At 41.9% G+C, this 21,293-nt stretch overlaps 1 protein-coding gene across 7 annotated transcripts in view; it reads left to right on the top strand.

Annotated features, from left to right (window-relative positions):
- NCKAP5 (NCK associated protein 5) overlaps positions 1-21,293 on the top strand; it is a 990,571-nt gene that overhangs the window by 866,908 nt on the left and 102,370 nt on the right. For 4 of the 7 annotated variants that reach the window (XM_063694774.1, XM_063694772.1, XM_055380084.1 and 1 more), the window contains 4 exons: positions 4,423-4,635; positions 8,967-12,745; positions 13,456-13,633; positions 20,801-20,879. In XM_063694774.1, the coding sequence (XP_063550844.1) occupies positions 4,423-4,635; positions 8,967-12,745; positions 13,456-13,633; positions 20,801-20,879 (4,249 nt within the window). The remainder of the gene's footprint in view (positions 1-4,422; positions 4,636-8,966; positions 12,746-13,455; positions 13,634-20,800; positions 20,880-21,293) is intronic. The other 3 variants (XM_063694773.1, XM_055380086.1, XM_063694775.1) reach the window with 1 other exon arrangement.

Below are 21,293 nucleotides of genomic sequence, written 5' to 3'. Positions count from 1 at the left end.
TATGTGTGTGTGTGTGTGTGTGTGTGTATTTGTTGTTGTTGAGATGAAGTCTCACTCTGTTGCCCAGGCTGGAGTACAGTGGCATGATCTCGGCTCACTGCAACCTCCACCTCCCTGATTCAAGCAATTCCCCTGCCTCAGCCTCCCAGGTAGCTGGGATTACAGGTGCACACCATGCCTGGCTAAATTTTTTGTATTTTTTAGTAGAGACGGGGTTTCACCATGTTGGCCTGACTGGTCTCAAACTCCTGACCTCAGGCAATCCACCCACCTTGGCCTCCCAAAGTGCTGGGATTACAGGTGTGAGCCACTGTGCCCAGCCTCTGTCTCTCTCTCTCTCTCTCTCTCTCTTTCTCTCTCTCTTCCTGCCACCCTCTCTCTCTCTCTCTCTCTCTCTCTCTCTCTCTATATATATATATATATATATATATATATATATGTATAAACACTTTTATTAATAGTAGCAACACCCACGTAAAAGTCCCTAAGCATCAGCGTTTGTCAGGGGCTGTTCAGTCTTCACAATGATCCCACATAGTAGCTACTTTCATGATCTCCATTTACAAAGAAAGAAACTGAGTCACAGAGGGGTTCAGTAATTTTCCCAAGCTCACAGAGCTAGCAAGTGAAAGCCAGAATTTAAACCTCATAAAAGGCCTTGGAGTTCAAGTGCTCAACCACAGAACAGTTATTTACTGCAGTAGATAATCCTATGTGATAATCACATGCTGACGAAGGAAACTGTAGGGGAAGAAAAGCTCACTTTGCAGCCAGGATGTCAGGGATTCCGCATCCCATATTAAATTCAAACATTGATTTTCCAAGGTGGAGGAAGTGGGAGAATTTCCCAGTAGAAAAGAGTGGCCGCCTCCTCTTCTTTGCAAGGAATTACTCTGTAACTACCGCTACACGTACACGTACACAGACACTCTCCTTAACTTACGTGCCTGCTGGCAGGCAGGCTCAGCCATTCCCTTTGCCTGGCTTAGCACAGCCCATGTCAGACAGTGAGGTACAACAATGTGCTGCTAGGGAACTCACATAAGAGACTGACTTCTTTAATAGCTTCTCCTAGAGGCTTGCTGCGCAAAGCATGGGTCACAGAATAGCAGCATTGAAGCACCTGGGAACTTGTTAAAAATACTACATACATCTCAGGTCCTACCTCAGAATTACTGAATCAGAATCTGCATTTTAACAAGATCCCTTGGTGATTCAGTTCATGTTAAAGTGTGAAAAGCCTGTCTTAGAGGACACCTCTCTGCTTAACCATCCTTGCCCCTGCCTGCTCCCACATGACATTCACAGGCCTTCTCCACCTCCCTCAAGTATCTGCCATCGCATCAGGGCATCTCGGCTGGGCACGGTGGCTCACACCTGTAATCCCAGCACTTTGGGAAACTAAGGTGGATCACCCGCCTCAGTTGAGGGTTTGAGACCAGCCTGACCAACATGGAGAAACCCCATCTCTACTAAAAATACAAAATTAGCCGGGTGTGGTCGCACATGCCTGTAATGCCAGCTACTTGGAAGGCAGAGGCAGGAGAATCACTTGAACCTGGGAGGCAAGGCAGAGGTTGCAGTGAGCTGAGATCATGCCATTGCACTCCAGCCTGGGCAACAAGAGTGAAACTCCATCTGAAAAACAAAACAAAACAAAACAAAACAAAACATAGCATCTCAAGTTCAAGGCCAAGGGAGAAGCAGCAATTCCTTCTCACTCCAGCCCATCTTCTGAGTCCTACTTTCCTGTCATCTTACCCCAACATCTATACAGGAGGTATACACATGGACATGAGTGGACAGGGCTGCTTATTCATTAAAAGAGACCTGGGAATTGAGTTGTAAAAATAGGTATAATTTTAATAGATGTTGTAGGAAGAACAGGCGGGAAGGACAGAGAATTGCATGCAAGCCTCCCTCAATACCTTGGGAGAAGGTAGAATGTAAACTGTAACCAATAGCCAGGCAGAGTGCAGAAAGGCCACTGGAGTTTGGATCTGGACAGCCTGGTGGGACAATAGACACAGTCTCTCTCTGTCTCTGTAGAGTAGACACATCTGTCAGAGCAGAGGCAGTCCTAAATAACAACCACCACGCTGCGTATTTAAACAACAAAATATGAGAGGACAGAAAGGAGAAAACAGAAGGCACAAAGTAGAAGTGAAGCCTGATGAGATATTTCTGAAAGTTTGTTCAGTGCACATTCCAGGTGCCAACAGTGGCTGAGGCTGAAATGGCAGTTGCTGCTCTGTGACACAACCATTTGTTGTAGGCATCTGTGGAGATACAAATATGAACTCCCCTTAACTAAGTTACGTCCAGCAATAAACAAGGTCATAAATCAGTAGATATTGCTGAAAGCCTGATTTTAAGACAAGTTTCTCCTTTCAATAATATGTAGAGCCAAATTTCAGGGGGAAGAAATAGGATAGTAAAATTTCTTGGCATTTTTAGATCACTTAAAGAGATTGTTATGCAGCAAAAATGAAGTATTGATAGTAAGGCAGATGCCTAATACTGAAAATCTAATGTTATTAAGAGCTGAGATCATGCCATTGCACTCCAGCCTGGGCAACAAGAGTGAAACTCCATCTGAAAAACAAAACAAAACAAAACAGAGCATCTCAAGTTCAAGGTCAAGGGAGAAGCAGCAATTCCTTCTCACTCCAGCCCATCTTCTGAGTCCTACTTTCCTGTCATCTTACCCCAACATCTATACAGGAGGTATACACATGGACATGAGTGGGCAGGACTGCTTATTCGTTAAAAGAGACCTGGGAATTGAGCATTATAGGTATTGATTAGAGAGTAAATTAAACATGCCCTATATACTGATGTAGGAGTTTAATATTTACCGCAAGTACTGTAGGATCATCATTACCTTCCTTTCCCAAGCTGGCGTTTAGTCACCGTCAGTTGGAATTACATTTGGAGAATGGTGATAAGTACTCAGGTACTGAAAGGCACCCACAAAGTGTCAATAAATTGTATAAGTAAAAGGTTTTGCCACTCTGCAAGTGACACAAAGACAGGTGGCTTACCATCAAAGAGTTTCTGAGACAAAGCTTTATATAAATAGGAGACTGGAATTAGATGGTAATAGAGAGATTCTGTTCTCAGTGGTTGGGATGTAAATTAATTTAGCCTGTCCAGTTTGTAGAGCTTCATCTGCTACACAAGGGGCCTATAATGTGGCTGTCAAGATGTGTTTGGAGGTTTACAGCTTTATTTGTCACCCTTGCCTTATGCAGAACCACTAGAATTCTAACAGCTTGAACCTTCCACTAAAAACCCAGATCTACTTGATGTGAGGGTTATTACCATGTGGATAGCCAAATGGTAACAAGGACTGGATATGAAAAGCACTATTATATTTACAGTGGAGGCTCATTATACCTGAGTTTCATGTCTGCTGTGCTTGGCTTCCTGTGAGGTAGCACAGATAGGCAATGGGCATCTGGTTGTGGACTTAGTATGATGCCATCAGAACCAGAGGAAACTGTAGCAGAAATCTCAGACAGCAGCACCCTTTGTAAAGAGGACATTAAAGACCACGGAAGTTAGAAGTCTTCCTTGCTCAAGAGTGCATGCTTAGTGGCAGTGGGTAGCCCGGGATCCAGACCACTAGACTCACAGCCAGTTTACATGCTTTTGAAGCCTGTAGTCAAAGATGTGACTCTATTTTCGTCCTTTTGTAGCATTCGAGTCATGTTTTGATACTGATTTGATATTCTCACCAGTATGGCTAGATAAAATAAGACCACCCTTGTGGTACTTTTGCCTAATAATGATGGCAGCTTATAATAATTGAGCACCTACTAGAGGCCAGATGCTGTGATGTGCTTCACAACTAGACCCTCGTTTAGTCCTTGCAATAACCCTATAAGATAAGCAATAGTATCATGATTTTCTTTTAAGAAAGAGAGTAAATAGTTTCCCCATAGCCACACAGTAAGAGGCAGAGCCAGGATCTGAGCCCATAATTTGACTCCAAAGTCTGCCCCTAACTATCATACCATACTATACAGACAATCTGCAGCTTAGGGTAGTTCGACAGGATTTTTTAACTTTGTGATGGAGCCAAAATACACATTCAGTAGATACTGTACTGTGAGCACCCATACAACCATTCTGATGTTCATTTTCAGCACAGTATTCAATAAATTACATGAGATATTCAACAGTTTATTATAAAATAGGCTTTGTGTTAGATGACTTTGCCCAGCCTAGGCTAATGTAAGTGTAGGCTGGGCTGAGCTGTGATGTTCTGTGGTTTAGGTGTACTGAGTACATTTTCAGCTGATTTTCCAGTTACCATGGGTTTATCAGGATGTACTCCTGCCATAAGTTGAGGAGCATCTGTATTCCCATCTACCTCACCATAAGGTTGTGTTGATATTTACTCTCCTCTGAGCAAAGCCCTTGCTCAGAGCTGTCCTGCTTTTTCAGGAACACCAACTAAATACAAAATCGGCCTTGAAATGCCCTGGCTTGGGGGCTGTCATCCCTGGTCATCTCTGTCCTCGAAACAGCTACAGTAGCAGCAGTGAACTGTCTCTTTCAAGCACCTGCAGCGAGTACTCCAGTGGCTCCTCCTACACGTGGCACGATGGGAAGAACCTCAGGAAAAGGGTAAGGCACTGTGGCATCAGACTGAACCAGAAAAGAATCCTCTTCTGGTAGGATTTGGTCATGGAGATGAAGGGCAGGTGGGAGGGGTAAGAAGGAAGCCACCATTTGCTGAGCACCTGCTCATGTATTATATTGACATCCTTTCATCAATGCTATAGCCTCATAAAACACTATTTGACTATAAATTGGAGGGCAGCGTGGTGAGATGACAGAGACCACAACTTCAGTGTAGGTAGGCATATTTCTACTTATATACATGCCAAGATTTCCTTTACCAGGATTTTTAATAATTACTACTACTAGAATGACTCCCATCTGCACAGTGGACTCGCAAAGCTGGAGATTCCTTTGTGCTTTGAGTAGACGTCTTTGTACACTGATGTAAGGGAAATATTTGAAATAGCTGTTTCATCCATTCCCTAATGTTGGAGAAAAGGAAAGAGCACATGAGAATAGAAACCCTGGATCAGAGTATTTGGAGGTCATTTTTCTACCATTTGTGTAAATTTAGTTCATGGTTTTAGCAGTGTAGAAACCAAGAAAAATCCAGGACTCCCAGGAGATATTGATGAGGGAGTAGCTTTGTCATCCTCTGAACAAGAACTCAGAAGATTTCAAGTTTGCATTTAGGGCTTATTCCCTGGGACTCAGACTTCCAATGCAAAGTACAGAGCCTGCTGCATTATCAAAATTGCTCCCTCTAAGGAGTTGTTAGGTGCTCTGAATAATGACTGCTCCGAGCCTGGTTTGGAACAGACTGGAAAGATGGTCAGGGATGTTTCCTCGCTTTGTGAATATCCCTGGCTCCCAGAGCCCCTCGCTCTGCTCTTTTCACTTTCACACCTCTTTGTCTCTCTCCCTCTCAAAGGCTTTTCACTTTCTTTTATTTTTTGGCTGGAATTCTTCCAATTACAGTAGCTTTTGATGTTCTAAGGCAATCTCTCCCCTGAATGAGGAGAAAGAAGGTTCGTAAGGCACTTCATGGACACTCAGGTGGCTCTTCTCTGGATCCTTAATAGGGCTCTGTCATGGTCATGGAGTACCAGTACACCTGTCATATCTCACAGTGAACTGTCTTGTTTCTCAGGGACCTAACAAGCCAGACCCAGATCCATGAAGACATTTGAAATGTGTATTACTTAAGAAACTTCCTGCAGTTTCTTACTTTGTGCTAGGTACTCATGTAGTATTAACTTACATAATAAACTTGTATCATATGAATTTGAATTCGAATATTAATTATGTAACAATTAATATATGATTGATTGCGCTTTTTGAGCTCACAAGTATGTTTTTTTAAATACTTGTGTACAAACAGAAAGGAAGCCTGCATGAAATGCACTAGCCTGCCCTACAGAGGAATGTGGCTGTAGTCGATGAGAAATTACCATAGGCAGCACAGCCTTTTAAGGACTTCAGAAGCATTAGATCATGTAATGCTCCCAGTTGCCTATTAAGTAGGCTCTCCTATTCTCCCCGTTTCACAGAAGAGGACACTGAGGTGCTAAGAAGTTAAATAACTGAACCAAGATGCCACAGGCAGTACATGGCAGAGCCAGGCTCCAGAAGGCTCCAGAACCTACATTCTTAATTGTTCTTTTATACTGGCCTTGTTGAATCAGCCTGAAACGTGGTGAGGTTGCTTCAATTATTGAGATCAGTTTGTTCCCATTAAGACCAAGACGCCCTTTAGAAAAAAAAATATATATAAGATTCTCGTCCAGTCAAGAAATGGAAGAGGACTGTGGACATTAAACACAGGCCTGCACCTCAGCAACAGCATTTTTTAGTCAACCACACTGCTTCCCAAGAGCAACTCTCTTCCAACTTTCGCAGCAAAGGACGGATCTGCCTGTGGGAAATGCCAACTCCTCCCCACCATCACTCCCACGGGGCATTCATGTGTCTCCTACCCCCAAGCTTCAAGATTGGCCTAGACTTTTCTCCAGTTGTTAGATACTATAACCTCCTATAGAGGACTGAAGGAGGAATGTGGCTAATCTCACCAGGCAGAGAGCCTGGACCCTGGGAGGTTTGCAGCCACTGGCTCTGGGGCAAGTCGCCGTGCAGCACCGGGCAGGCTCCAGAATGGCAGAAAGGAGGCAAGACAGCAGTTGAGCATGTCTTCTTGGGGGTCAAACAGATCCACATTTTTCAAGCTCTTGTGGGGTACTTTGGCCTGGTTTCTCTTATTTATTGTCAACATGACTATCAGGATCATGGAAATTATTAGAAACTTACACTGTGGCAGCTCCTTTCTGGTGGAGCTATAATACCCAGATTCACTAATGGGATTTCTTCTGATTTCTAAAGGAGTTTGTAATGGTACAGGGAAGAGGAAGTGGGGCAGCATCACCGAATATCATCTACTGCCAGCAACTTCTGACGGTGGAGAATTTCCTAAAGAAAATTTATAATTTGATTTAAAAACAAATAAATGTGTGCGTTGTTGATAGCAAGAGTAATTTTCATGAAAATGCCTTAGATGTGAGCAAATGTTTACAGTGTACTAAGAAGCCCAGATTCAAATGGAAGTTTCTGACATGTTTTTCAACCACTGCACATAAGCGTGTGGGGCAGGGAGGAGATTGATGTAGCCAAAACTGGTATAGAGTGCATTTCTGAAACCCAGAGCCTTCTCTTGAAGCTCTTTACCATTAATCATATAGCCCCCTTTTTTTTTTTGAAACGGAGTCTCGCTCTGTCACCTGGGAGGGAGTGCAGTGGTGCAATCTCAGCTCACTGCAAAGTCCGCCTCCCAGGTTCAAGCGATTCTCATGCCTCAGCCTCCTGAGTAGCTGGGATTACAGGCACCCGCCAACATGCACAGCTAATTCTTGTATTTTTAGTAGAGATGGGGTTTCACCATATGGGTCAGGCTGGTCTCGAACTCTTGACCTTGTGATCCACCTGCCTCGGTCTCCCAAAGTCCTGGGATTATAGGTGTGAGCCACTGCGCCTGGCCCATATAGCCTTCTTAAGAAATCATTAGGTCAGCCCCTTAAACTCTGCAAGTACCATTTAAGAAATAATGTGGGGTAACCTGTGATCTCTATTATGACACTGACTAAGGTAAAGGGGAGAAGAGGGGCTAAGCTTGGCTTTATATATAGCATCAGTTAGGACTGCAAGCTCTGGGGCCAGACTGCCTGGGTTCATGTCCCCTCACGGCCACTTTTGAACTGAGTCAAAACCGACGTACTATAGAGAGATCCTGAGAAACCAGAGGTCATACCTTTGCTCCAGCTCTTTCTGTGTGATCTCCAACAGACCCAACAATGAGTCTCAGTTGTCTGTTCTGAAGATGGAGTGAAAGCACCCTGTAAATGGCTGGTGTACAGCAGAGGCTCAGTAAATGTTAGCTTTTTTTTCCCCCCTTCCATTTCTTATTAGCAATACTATGAAAAAAATATGAATATGTAGAGCACAGCCTTTTCTCTATGTCATTTCCCATACACTTTTCCAAAGCTGAGGCTGGCATTTGGGAAGGGTGATGGGCAGGAAATTGACCTTTCTAAATTTGGTAGGTAAATAATTACTATCAGGTTCTAACAGCGAATGCCCAGCTGCTGTGTATGTGTGTATGTGTATGTGTATGTGTATGTGTATGTGTATGTGTGTAGTAACTTAAGAAAATTTTCATAGATATCTATTGTCTACCAAATAAAGTTACGAAGTCACAGAACTATCAAATGTGAGCATAAAGATATCGACCAACTTACTTTCCCAGCTTTACCCTCTGCACCTCTCATAGACACTCTGCAATAAGGCCATATCATCTTCTAGTCATTCCCTCATTGTACCTTGAATGTACTTTCTGACTTAGGTCTTTGCCCACCCCATTTCTCCCACCTGGAAATAATTTCCCCCACTTTTAACCTAAGGCAAACCTATGTGTCTTTCAAGAGCTAGGTAAGTTTAAAAGAAAAATATATATATACCTTTCCTATATGCCTTTCTCCAAATAGACCTGTCTGTGGCCTCCCTCCTCTGAATCTCCAGAGTACTTACAACATTTGCACTTCCCATTTTCTCCCTTGACATACAGTTAGTTGTGGCCAATTCTCCTCTCCCCACTGGGATTCCTCCCATGAAGACAGGGACTTTACCTTCTGTTTCTTTAGATTACTGTGCTTCGTAGCACAGGACCTGGCAAAATCAATGTTTGCTGCATAGTTTGTGAATAAATTAATTAGCTAATTAATGTAGGCATTTATATGTGAATACTTACCAACCACTAGCACAAATTAAGTCTCATGATGTACTTTTCCTTTTATATCTTTGTGATCTACATGGTTCAATCATTTCTGATGTCTACTTTTCTTTCCTAGCAATCATCACAAAACTGGGATAAAAGGCTAAGTATTGATTCTTCGCTCCCAAGTGGCTTTGCTAGTCCTACAAATGAACTACCTCCAACTCGTATCAAGGAAAGCCACATTTTGGAAGGGCTAAGAAAGCTACAGAAGCGAAAAGTGTTACTTGAACCCCCATCAGTGATAACCAAATGGGGTTATAAAGATTGCATGAACTCGAATGAAGGAATATATTCTCCTGGAATTAAAAGTAGCAGCCTCAAGGAGTATCCCCCCTGCAAAACAGCTGACCTGGGGAGCCCCTGCAAGGAACCCCACAAGACATTTGTTTATGATCTAGATTCCCACGATGATGCGGACGATGACTCCTCCACCTTAGCATTGCTCCAAGCAGTTCCAAAGCAGAGCTGCAGGCCACATGGCAGTAAATTAACCCACAGTGTTTCTGACAGTCTGTTTGGCTGGGAGACAAACAGAAAACACTTTCTAGAAGGCACATCCTCAGTTTATCCCAAGGAAAGGCCTGAAAAGCTGACAAGTTGCGCCAGCAGCTGTCCCTTAGAGATGAAGCTGTGCCCAAGTGTGCAGATGCCTCAGGTACAGAGGGAGAGGGGCCCACAGGGCCAAGGCCATGGCCGCATGGCTCTCAACCTCCAGCTTTCAGACACTGATGACAATGAAACGCTTGATGAGCTGCACATAGAGAGCAGTGATGAGAAAAGTCCTTCAGACGTGTCATTGGCTGCCGACACCGATAAGTCGGTGGAGAACCTGGATGTCCTTGTGGGGTTTGGAAAATCTCTATGTGAGTCTCCTGAAGAGGAGGAAAAACAAGTGCCCATCCCTTCAGAGACTAGGCCAAAGACTTTTAGTTTCATTAAGCAGCAAAGAGTTGTAAAAAGGACTTCTTCAGAAGAATGTGTGACTGTGATATTTGATGCGGAAGATGGTGAGCCCATTGAATTCAGCTCTCACCAGACTGGGGTTGTCACTGTTACCAGAAATGAGATTTCCATCAATTCAACTCCTGCTGGACCCAAGGCAGAACATACTGAGCTTTTACCTCAGGGAATTGCTTGTTTACAGCCACGAGCTGCTGCAAGAGACTATACTTTCTTTAAAAGGTCTGAAGAGGACACTGAGAAAAACATTCCAAAAGATAATGTAGATAATGTTCCCAGGGTGTCCACTGAATCTTTCAGCTCCAGGACAGTGATACAAAATCCTCAGCAGCAAAAGCTGGTCAAACCAACACACAATATATCATGCCAGAGTAATTACAGGTCTTCGGCGCCCATGGGCATCTATCAAAAGCAAAATCTGACAAAAATACCTGCCAGGGGCAAGTCTTCACCTCAGAAATCAAAACTAATGGAGCCCGAAGCCACCACACTACTCCCTTCATCTGGCCTGGTGACTCTTGAAAAATCACCAGCCTTAGCTCCTGGGAAACTCTCACGATTCATGAGGACTGAGAGCTCAGGGCCCCTCTTTGAATTACGACCAGATCCACACATTCCAAAACATCCCGCCCAACTTCCGCACAGCTCCAGGATGCCCAGCAGGAGGGACTGGGTCCAGTGCCCCAAGAGTCAGACTCCAGGGTCACGGTCAAGGCCTGCCATTGAGTCTAGTGACAGTGGAGAGCCCCCCACGAGGGATGAACACTGTGGCTCTGGGCCGGAGGCAGGAGCAAAATCCCCTTCCCCTCCACCCCCTCCAGGCAGGTCCGTCTCCCTGCTCGCCAGGCCCAGCTATGACTATTCACCAGCACCTTCATCCACCAAGTCCGAAACCAGGGTCCCCAGTGAAACAGCAAGGACCCCATTCAAATCCCCGCTGCTGAAAGGAACCTCTGCTCCGGTTATTTCTTCTAATCCGGCCACGACAGAAGTGCAGAGGAAGAAACCTTCTGTGGCCTTCAAAAAGCCTATCTTCACTCACCCTATGCCCTCCCCAGAAGCAGTCATTCAAACCCGATGCCCTGCTCATGCCCCCTCCAGCTCCTTCACCGTAATGGCTCTGGGGCCTCCAAAGGTCTCTCCGAAGAGAGGTGTCCCCAAAACCTCTCCTCGCCAAACACTTGGGACCCCACAAATGGACATAGGATTACAGACTCCCAGGATCTCTCCTTCAACCCATGAGCCACTGGAAATGACGTCCTCCAAAAGTGTATCTCCAGGGAGAAAAGGACAATTGAATGACAGCGCCTCCACACCCCCCAAGCCTTCCTTCTTAGGGGTAAATGAGTCACCATCATCTCAGGTCAGCAGTTCCTCATCGTCCTCATCACCCTCCAAAAGCCATAACAGCCCTCATGGTTGTCAAAGTGCTCATGAGAAAGGACTGAAAACTCGCCTTCCGGTGGGACTCAAAGTGCTCATGAAGTCTCCCCAGCTGCTCAGGAAAAGTTCCACCGTGCCAGGGAAACATGAAAAAGACAGTTTAAATGAAGCCTCCAAAAGTTCCGTGGCTGTGAACAAGTCTAAGCCAGAGGACTCCAAGAATCCAGCAAGCATGGAGATCACAGCGGGTGAAAGAAATGTGACCCTACTGGATTCACAAGCACAGGGCAGTTTAGCTGATGGGCTTCCCCTGGAAACAGCACTACAAGAGCCATTGGAAAGTAGCATCCCTGGGAGTGATGGAAGGGATGGGGTAGATAATAGATCCATGAGAAGATCCCTTTCCTCCAGCAAACCACACCTAAAACCAGCTCTGGGTATGAATGGCGCCAAAGCCCGCAGCCAGAGCTTCAGTACACACTCAGGAGACAAGCCTTCTACGCCCCCCATGGAAGGGTCAGGCAAAGTCCGAACTCAGATCATTACCAATACCGCCGAGAGAGGCAATTCTCTTACCCGGCAGAACTCTTCCACGGAAAGCTCTCCCAACAAGGCCCCTTCTGCTCCCATGTTGGAGAGTCTCCCCAGTGTTGGGAGGCCCTCGGGGCACCCCTCCTCCAGGCAGGGCTCCCTGGGGAGCTCAGGCAGCTTCAGCAGTCAGCATGGGAGCCCAAGTAAGTTGCCTTTGAGGATCCCTCCAAAGTCTGAGGGACTCCTCATCCCACCTGGAAAGGAAGACCAGCAGGCCTTCACCCAGGGAGAGTGCCCCAGTGCCAATGTGGCTGTACTTGGGGAACCAGGCAGTGACCACCGCAGGTGCCCACCCCCCCCAACAGACTGCCCTGAAGCCCTGCAGAGCCCAGGGAGGACTCAGCATCTAAGCACTTTTGAAACAAGCAGTACATCCAAGCTAGAAACTTCTGGAAGGCATCCAGATGCCTCTGCAACCGCGACTGATGCTATGAGTTCAGAAGCCCCCCTCTCACCCACAATCGAAGAAAAGGTCATGTTGTGCATTCAGGAAAATGTGGAAAAGGGCCAAGTGCAAACAAAGCCCACCTCTGTGGAAGCAAAGCAGAAGCCTGGGCCTTCTTTTGCCAGCTGGTTTGGTTTTCGGAAGAGTAGACTTCCAGCTCTGAGTAGCAGGAAAATGGACATCTCCAAAACCAAAGTAGAAAAGAAAGATGCAAAAGTCTTGGGGTTTGGAAACAGACAACTAAAATCAGAAAGAAAAAAAGAGAAAAAGAAGCCTGAACTACAGTGTGAGACAGAAAATGAGCTTATCAAGGACACCAAGTCAGCAGATAACCCGGATGGCGGTTTACAAAGCAAAAATAATCAGAGAACACCACAAGACATTTACAACCAACTGAAGATTGAACCAAGGAATAGACACAGCCCTGTTGCATGTTCAACGAAAGACACCTTCATGACGGAACTCTTGAACAGGTAACTCACTGGAAAAGCAGGTAGCAATGTAGAGGGGTCCCTCCACCACCTTAAAAAGAGTTGTTTGCTTCCTGTGCATTAAAGGCCAGTCAAGCATGTTTTTTCATACAGGCAGAAATGAATAGTAGCAGTCTTTTATACATTAGCCAGAATTTAAACAATGAAATACAAGTTAGCAATAAAATGATCATTTAGTCCATGTTACTTTGTTAACCAAACCAATGGTCTTTGAAATTAAAGAATGGTAAGTTTTATCAGGGTTGATAGCAATTCCACCTACACTAGGAGCTATGAATGTACCCAGATGGCGTGAAATGGAAGAAAATTACACATACGTTTTAAAGCATGCCGATTTCATTGATTATACCTAGCAAACATATACTTGGAAACTTTCCAGAAATAATTATATTTCTTGCTGCTCTTAAGCTAAAAATGTAGTTAGTAATCACTCTTCAGTGGTTTTTATTTTGCCCCTCTCCACAAGAAATCACAAAAATAAAAAATACATTATGATATTGTCAAATCTAAATTGACATGCTACTAGAATATTTGAAGATTTGATCAAGGCCCATGAGAAACCCTTATCCCTCAAAGGTTTAAAGACAAAGAGCTACAAAGAGGTTACTTTAAATATTAAAAAGATTAGGAAAAGGAGAGTGATTGAAGAAGGAGCAAGGTAACTTATCAGAGGAATCACTTTCTACCTGCAGAGTTGATAAGAAAGCAGCTCCACAGACAGAAAGTGGATCAAGTAATGCTTCCTGCAGGAGTGTGTTAAAGGGCAGCTCTCAGGGCTCCTGTCTCATCGGCAGCTCTATCAGCACTCAAGGAAACCACAAGAAAAACATGAAAATCAAAGCCGATATGGAAGTACCAAAAGACTCCCTGGTAAGTGCTCCACCATCCTGGTATCAAGTGCTACAATCTGAGATGTTCTGGCTGGGGTCTTTCTACCGTTTGCTAATGAAAGTGTATGGGTAAGAGATTGCAACTGGGGGAAAGAAAAGGTCAGTGAAAAAGGATTTGTAAAAAGAGAGCGAAATCCTGGTGACAACTGCAGCAGAGAGCTGGCAGCTGGACCTCGAGTGGGCCTGGCTCTCAGGAAATGCTGCTTTTCCCAGCTGTTTTCAGAACGTTGAGTATAATCGCAGTGAGTCCAGGCAAATGATGCTACTGGTATCATCTTCAAATTACACCACTGGGCTGGAAATTTGTTTTGATGATTATTTCTAATATCACCAGCAACCGAAAAGGAATGAACATGATTTTAAAAGTAAAAGTGCTAAACAATTTAAGAGAGTATTGCCTGTTTTGATGATTTGATTTAAGCATTGTTCATGTTTTATGAAAGTTGTATGTACCAATTCATGCAACTTAGACAGAGGCTATTAAGACTAAGAAATCTTTTTTGGAACTTGGCTCCCTATCATTTAGTCTATTGTGAGGTCCAGAACTCAGGGAGTAGACTTCTTTTTAAAAATTAAAAAATAAGGCCAGGTGCGGTGGCTCACACCTGTAATCCCAGTACTTTGGGAGGCCAAGGCGGGCGGATCACAAGGTCAGGAGATCGAGACCATCCTAGCTAACAAGGTGAAACCCTGTCTCTACTAAAAATACAAAAAATTAGCCAGGCATGGTGGCGGGCGCCTGTAGTCCCAGCGACTTGGGACGCTGAGGCAGGAGAATGGCGTGAACCCAGGAGGCAGAGCTTGCAGTGAGCCGAGATTGTGCCACTGCACTCCAGCCTGGGTGACAGAGCGAAACTCCTTCTCAAAAAAAATAAATAAAAAATAAATGAAAGAGTATTTTTATATTTTCCTGGGGTGTACTAGTTTCAGTTAACATTTTTGTTTTAAAATTACCTTAAATTGCACTTACTCTCTGTACATTCTTCATGTACTTGTGTAAATAATTTGATAGTATTCATTGTTCCTTTTGGCAAGTTCCAGAGCACTTAAACACAAAAAAAATTCTCTTTACAGAATTACTATATCCATATCTTTCTGTACTCTAATAAAGAGCTTATTAAAATATAGTACATACTACAGTTTTCTGAGGGAAAACTTGAAATATTTCCCTGCATTATTTTCTGGAGTCATTCAAGAGTAGAGGAGATTTTAAAGTGACCATGGTTGACATTGTTAGTTATTAATTATTAGCTATAAATACTTATTGATGTTTAGATTTCCTTCAAGTTTCACAGAGTTTAATTTGAGAGAAATGGATGTTTAAATTTTTTTATTCAAATAGCTCTTGACTCTACAGAGCCATAAGGTCTTTTTTACAAACTCTCCAAAATTGTATGCAGATTATGTTCGTTGCAAAAGTTTTTTTTTTTTTCTTTCCCTCATCCCATTTCTGCTCTTGGCTTCCATGGTATCATCCCTTCTTTGAAAACACAGATGTCCCCTGCATTATAAAACCACAAATTATAAGCATATCTAAGGCTGCCCTTGTGGTGTCACTGAAAGGAGGAAGAGAGAATGAACGTGTGAAAATGTGCAATATGCTGGAAATTCAATCCAGCTGATGGAAAACTTTGATAGCCTGGCAGAGCCCCTTATCAGAGGCACTCAATTTAACTATGCCCCATTTAATATGGTCCTGACAGCCTAGGGTATATCTTCACTGTACAGAAATACCAAAAAACAAAAAGACTTTATGTTTGGCTGTCACAATTTCATTTTTATTTTCTTATTACTTCCTAATGCTAAGGTTATTTGCCATGCTTTTCCTCTCTCATCTGCAGTCTTTCACAGGGTCCTTTGGTCTTTCCAGAATATCTGCAAGAAACACTCTAATTATTTTCTGTGAAGTACAAAGATTCCCTAACGACCCCACATATACATAATCCATATGATGATTTTTCCAGTTAGCTGAAAGACAAATTAGTCATGCTGAGAAGCTTTTCCTTACAGAGAAATGTTATTAACCTGGATAGTTGACCAGCTAGTCATTTTTTTAAATGTAAAATGCAGTGCTTTTTGTTTCATCTCTATAATCATCAGCATGGATTGGGCTAAAATTACTAATTTCACAAAGGACGTTGCTATAGACTCCTTTGTGACTAGTACAAGAATAGGAGGGAAAACTCATTTATTATATGTTATCAGCCTATATAGGAAGGAGATTAGATGCAAAATGAGATGTATTTTAACACCACAGCACATTGATGTGAATACCCATGAACCTTCTAAAATTCAGAGTTGAAGAGAATTTCCCCCCACTAGGGCTCAAGGTAAATTCACCGTCTGCTTATTTTAAAGTGTGTTGCAAAGAATTGTTTTCATAGCAGTTATTTTGGATGAAAACAATGTCTATATGCAATGCACTACGTATCACACTCTTTTTCTAAATAAAACCACTGTTTGAAACCTTATGACATACTATACCACCAACTTTTGTTCTTTACAAACTAAGATTATATATAGTTATGAGAGTCCTAAGGCATTTTTAGTATTCTAATATATAATAATAATAGATTATTTCCATACATATAACAAATCCACATGTGTAGCAAACCTCCGCTTAGTTCACTGGTAACTGCATATTCATTGTGCAGTTTGTATTGCTAGAAACATTCTAAAATATGTTTAAAAGTCCTGTTAATGTTTGTCTGAATTAAATTTTTTCTTATTTCAGAGCCTTAATTAGAAGCTTATATCCCCAATTCTGCCATTGTTGATAGACCACTTAGCTCTAATTTTTGTGTAATTTAGACAAGGGCCATGTTACTTGGTACTTTTATTTAAATTATATAAAATCATTATAAAATAGGGAAAAGGCATCTCCTAGAAAGACTGCCTTGGTATTAAGTCAGTAAGTCAGAAAGAGGTACACTATGCTTGCTACATGTTTCAAGTTCTTCCTTCCTGTAGATTTAGATAATTTTCGGAAATGAAAAGTCTCAAAGAAAGACAGCTCTAGGCTCCTATTTAGCTATCACTGGACAAAAATAAAAATCATTAACAAAATTAATGAGATCATATACCTTCATCGTGAACCATTTTAATATGACCATTTTAGTATGGGTATTTTAATTTAAGTTGTGGGTATTCTCTTCACCCAGTGTCACATGGTCTAAAAAAAAAAAATCATGTCTGCTAATAAAAAAGCATCAAATACTATCCCATTAAAATGGTACCACGGTGATAAAATGGCAGAAAATAATACAATAATTACACAAATTGTTATCATCTTATTAAGTTCTGCGAAATGTTACAATTTTAACATCCTTAATTGAAGAATTCTATTCTAAATGGTATTTTGATGCTAATAAGAAACATGCATATTTTGCCCTCCGCCTGCAAAGTTTTCTAAATTAGTAACTTTTGCAAAGGTTATGCTTTCCAGGAGCTTTCTCTCCCAGGATTATTTCCTGTCTCACTTATGTTCTTTTCCTCTTCAAATGAGCTTTGAAATCAAAATGTTGGTTTCTTGGGAAGCCGTTAGTGTTAGGTTGATTCAGGGAAGAAATACGTATAGAACTCCAAATGAAGGATGTTCTCAAATTTGGGTTTAATTATGAAATTATATCAATGGTGAATTGATATAAAATTGGGTTTAATTATGAAATTATATCAATTATATCAATGGTGAATTATTTTCTCCCCTTTTCCCCCTGTGTCTCTTGTAGGCACATTTCTTCCTGCCCTTGCTAGGAACAGGGGCGGATAAAACAGAAGTGCGGTGATATTTAATTGTTGCCTGTTACAGACTGGTGTTTGAAGTAGTTCCTGACTAGAACTGCAGAGCCCCAAAAGATGGACAAGAGTTAGAGATAAATCATTAGAAGACATCCAAAGCACTGACAAGTAACTTAAACCAAAAATGGCCCATAGTTGTTGCTTGTGAGTCACCTTCTACTTTTTACCAAGTAGGACATAACTGACATGGACTTGTTCCTGTTCCTGGGATGGCAACAGTGACTGGGACATTTCTACATTTCTACATCTTTTCTGAACCAAACGCTTGCCAGACTTCTTGGTTTTGTGTTCACTCTCCCATTCTTTGCAGTGCTTTCCCACATGGAGACTGTCCCACTTATGCCTATTTTTGGCAAATGCTTGACCTGGCAGCCCTCTTACTCCCGGGAAAACTCCCACAACTTCCCACCAACATCCAGCTCCTATGGGATCAAGAATGAAAATTAATTTAAATTTCATCCTATGAAAAATATAATTAGCAAGGGGAATCTGCTGCCAAAATAAATTATGCCCCTCATTTCCATAGGCAAATGGATTTTTTTAAATTACTCACCACTTTGCATTGAAATCTATTTGTATGGATAATTAGAATTGACAAGTATGTCACTGTAAAGCACTCTGCCACTTTCCATTTTCTTGCTGCTTCTTCATCCATTCCCATCAAGTTCACAATTTCCCCCAGTGAGTCATCTGCCCCTCATGGGTCATCCAGCCCAGGAGAGCTGAAATAGCCAGGGGGCTTGTTCACCATCTCAGTTCTTCTCATAAGTCCCCAGAGGCCACATTTAGCGTTTGCGGTTAAGCACATAAAGCCCTGGAATGCCTCTGGCAAGGAGCTGACAGGTAGGACTGTGCAGTAGCTTTTGTTTTCTCTCTTAAATATGATAATTAGAGAAAGGAGGTGGAGAAGGGGCATGGAACGGGTAGGGAACAGTAGGGAAGGGAAGCAGAGAATTATACACACACACACGCAAGAAAAATGTTTACTATTCTTAAAATATAGTTTATGGATGCTTGGAATATTGCCTTCATATCTAAATGGTAGACACTAAGAAGGAGTAGTTCTTTGGAAGATCTGGAAAGGATAGCTGTAACAGGACAGGGCACTCTGAAAAATTGAATTATAGCAATGAATAGGAATCAGGAGTGCCTGTTCTATAACTGAAATTCTGTATTACTTTGAATAAATTATTAACCCTCTCTGAAGCTCCTTTTTCTTTATCTGTAAGATGAAAACTTTGTTCTAATTATTTGATTCTTTCATCTAGAATTTCACAGGCCAGCAGAGATGATGATTTACTCACAGTCCAACAGGTTTCGAGGGCACCCCTGCGAGTTTAAAATGTATAAATTTAGAAAAACCCAAAGGAAATACTATTTTACATTAACAGGTGCAAGAAATATGGGACATATTGCCATAAGAGCTGATATGAAACTGAAAGTATGATTTCCTTGTTGTTCTATAAAACCGGATAAAAGGCTCCCAGTGGATTATTAATGGAAACTGAGGTGTTTGGGGGCCTTTGGGTCACCTTGTCACAAACAGATCCCTGAGCAAAGAGAACCTTGGAAGGCAAATAAGTAGTACTTTGGTATTTCTCATACTCACAGTGTGTTTCCTCCCTGCCATCTGTAAATATATACTGCTAGAACACGGTCAGTTAATGAAACCCTTTTTTCCTGCTTTCTTTCATTCTCTGACTTTCTTCCTGTGGAGCTGCTAACCAACAGGGAAATGCCCACAGATTAGACAGCTGAAGGGGAAAGAAAGTGATGAAGCATGGCCTCTTGATACTGAACCCTTAACGATCTGTCCTTGCCAGTGTTGAGTTAGCCATTTACATACTCTCTTGAGTTTGCCATCTCTGGCTATCAGCATGGTACAGATTAAGCACCAATTACATTCTAATATTGAAACTGCAGTCATAAAATGTAAATAATTGGTCTTATTCCGTTAAGTACAAAAAATAGGAGGCAAAAAGTAGAAAGCTAAATCCAGCTCAAGGTCAGTATTCAGCCATACGACTTTCACATTGAGAGTATAAAATAATAATTTCTTGGCATTCAACTCAAGCCCTGTAGCAAATCCACTGACAACCTCTAATGTACGTGCCTAAGCGGGACACCCATTGCATTGCACGTTATTATCATTGGCTGCCTACATGGCTGTCTGGAATGTATTTTAAAAGAGCTATGTCGCGCCATTACCTCTAGAACCCTAAGTTGTCTTGATACTGAGTCCAAGTCTACACAGGCATGTTCAAGTGGAAAATTTGAGAATACCAAAGGTCCCCCCAGTAAACACAAATCTGGAGTCAGATTTGCTGCGTTTAAATCCCAGTGCCACCACTTTGACAATTACCTTCTCTATTGCTTTGGGATGGGTCTTCATCTCTAAAATAAAGCTAACCATAGCACCTGCTTCATAGCACTGTTGTAAGGATTTTGAGATCTTACGTGCAAACAGCACCTGCCCAGTATGTAAGTGTTCACTGTTTCTATTGTGGTTGGTATCGCTGATGATGCTATTACTTCTCCTGCTACTGGATTGGGAAGTAGGGGGCCTGGGCTTTCATGCCAGTGTTGCCACTTACTGCATTTGTGCCAATTTTAAGGAGACTTCCTAGACCTCAGAATTCTCATCTGTAAAATACTGGGACTTCATTAAATTCTGTGTTGAGTTCCATCTGATGCTGCCCAATCAAGCGCCTGGGCCTTCCAACTGAAATGTAAGAGGGAATGTTTTTGGCTCAAAAAAAAAAAAAAATCTAGATAAATGACTCACTGCTCTAGTTAACTGATCATACATACATCATTGTCATCTCCTTAGATTATGGAAAGAATGAAAAAAAATTATCTTCTTAAGTTACATTCCAGGAAAGAGCCAGCAGACCTAAGTATATTTAAAGTATATATTTTTATTCCTATTAAAATAACTTGCAGTGGAAGTCACTGACTCTGGAGGAATTATACCTCGTTAGACTTTAACGTTTCCTAACAGCCCTGTGTTACTGATTTCATTAATTATTAACAAGCAAAGCTGTTATCTCTAAAATTTTGTATAGAATTAGATACCCTGTAAATTCTCTCCTTCAGAAATGAGGTTATATGTCTGAAAATAAGCTCTTATAATTAAAACTTGTAATAAAGCCAAATGATGGAGTGCGGAAAAGTGGAACGAAAAAATATATGTTATATGTATACATACATACTCACACATGTATATACATGCAAACACTCACACCTATGCCCACATATTTGTTATAGAATGTACCATTACTCTGAGGATTGCAAAAGGATCTTTTTAATAAAACAAATAAGAACTTGCATCATTTTCTTCTTCCTGCAGGTAAAAGAGGCAAATGAAAACTTGCAAGAGGATGAAGACGATGCAGTTGCAGATTCTGTATTTCAGAGCCACATCATAGGTAAAAATTCACATATTCATATGTCTTTTATGGAGACTTATTCTAAATGTATCCTTCTTCCAGATATGGTACATTCCTAGAGACCATGTCCCTCTATCAAGACTGAGTGTTAACTATTCACACATGGTTGCCATTATCTCCTTAGACATTGGACGTTACCATAAAATAAGTGGGTCAAAGCAGCACCTATGAGGAAAACAGGTATTTCCAAAAGAATGCAAAGCAAACTGCTGAGAAGTATTTGTCAATATGAAATGAAAGTGATACTGAGTAATCCAGTTTCTACAATTATCTCAAGAACACCTAGAGGTTAGAAGAGTAGGTGGTGGCTTTCTTAAATGAAATATTTCATAAATTGAATGTTTTACACATAGTAGCAAATATAGAATAAGAAAATACGGTTTGCCAAAACTC

Source organism: Gorilla gorilla, chromosome 11 (genome assembly GCF_029281585.2).
Source record: "Gorilla gorilla gorilla isolate KB3781 chromosome 11, NHGRI_mGorGor1-v2.1_pri, whole genome shotgun sequence".
NCBI lineage: Eukaryota > Metazoa > Chordata > Mammalia > Primates > Hominidae > Gorilla > Gorilla gorilla.
This window is presented reverse-complemented; position numbering and strand designations above follow the sequence as displayed.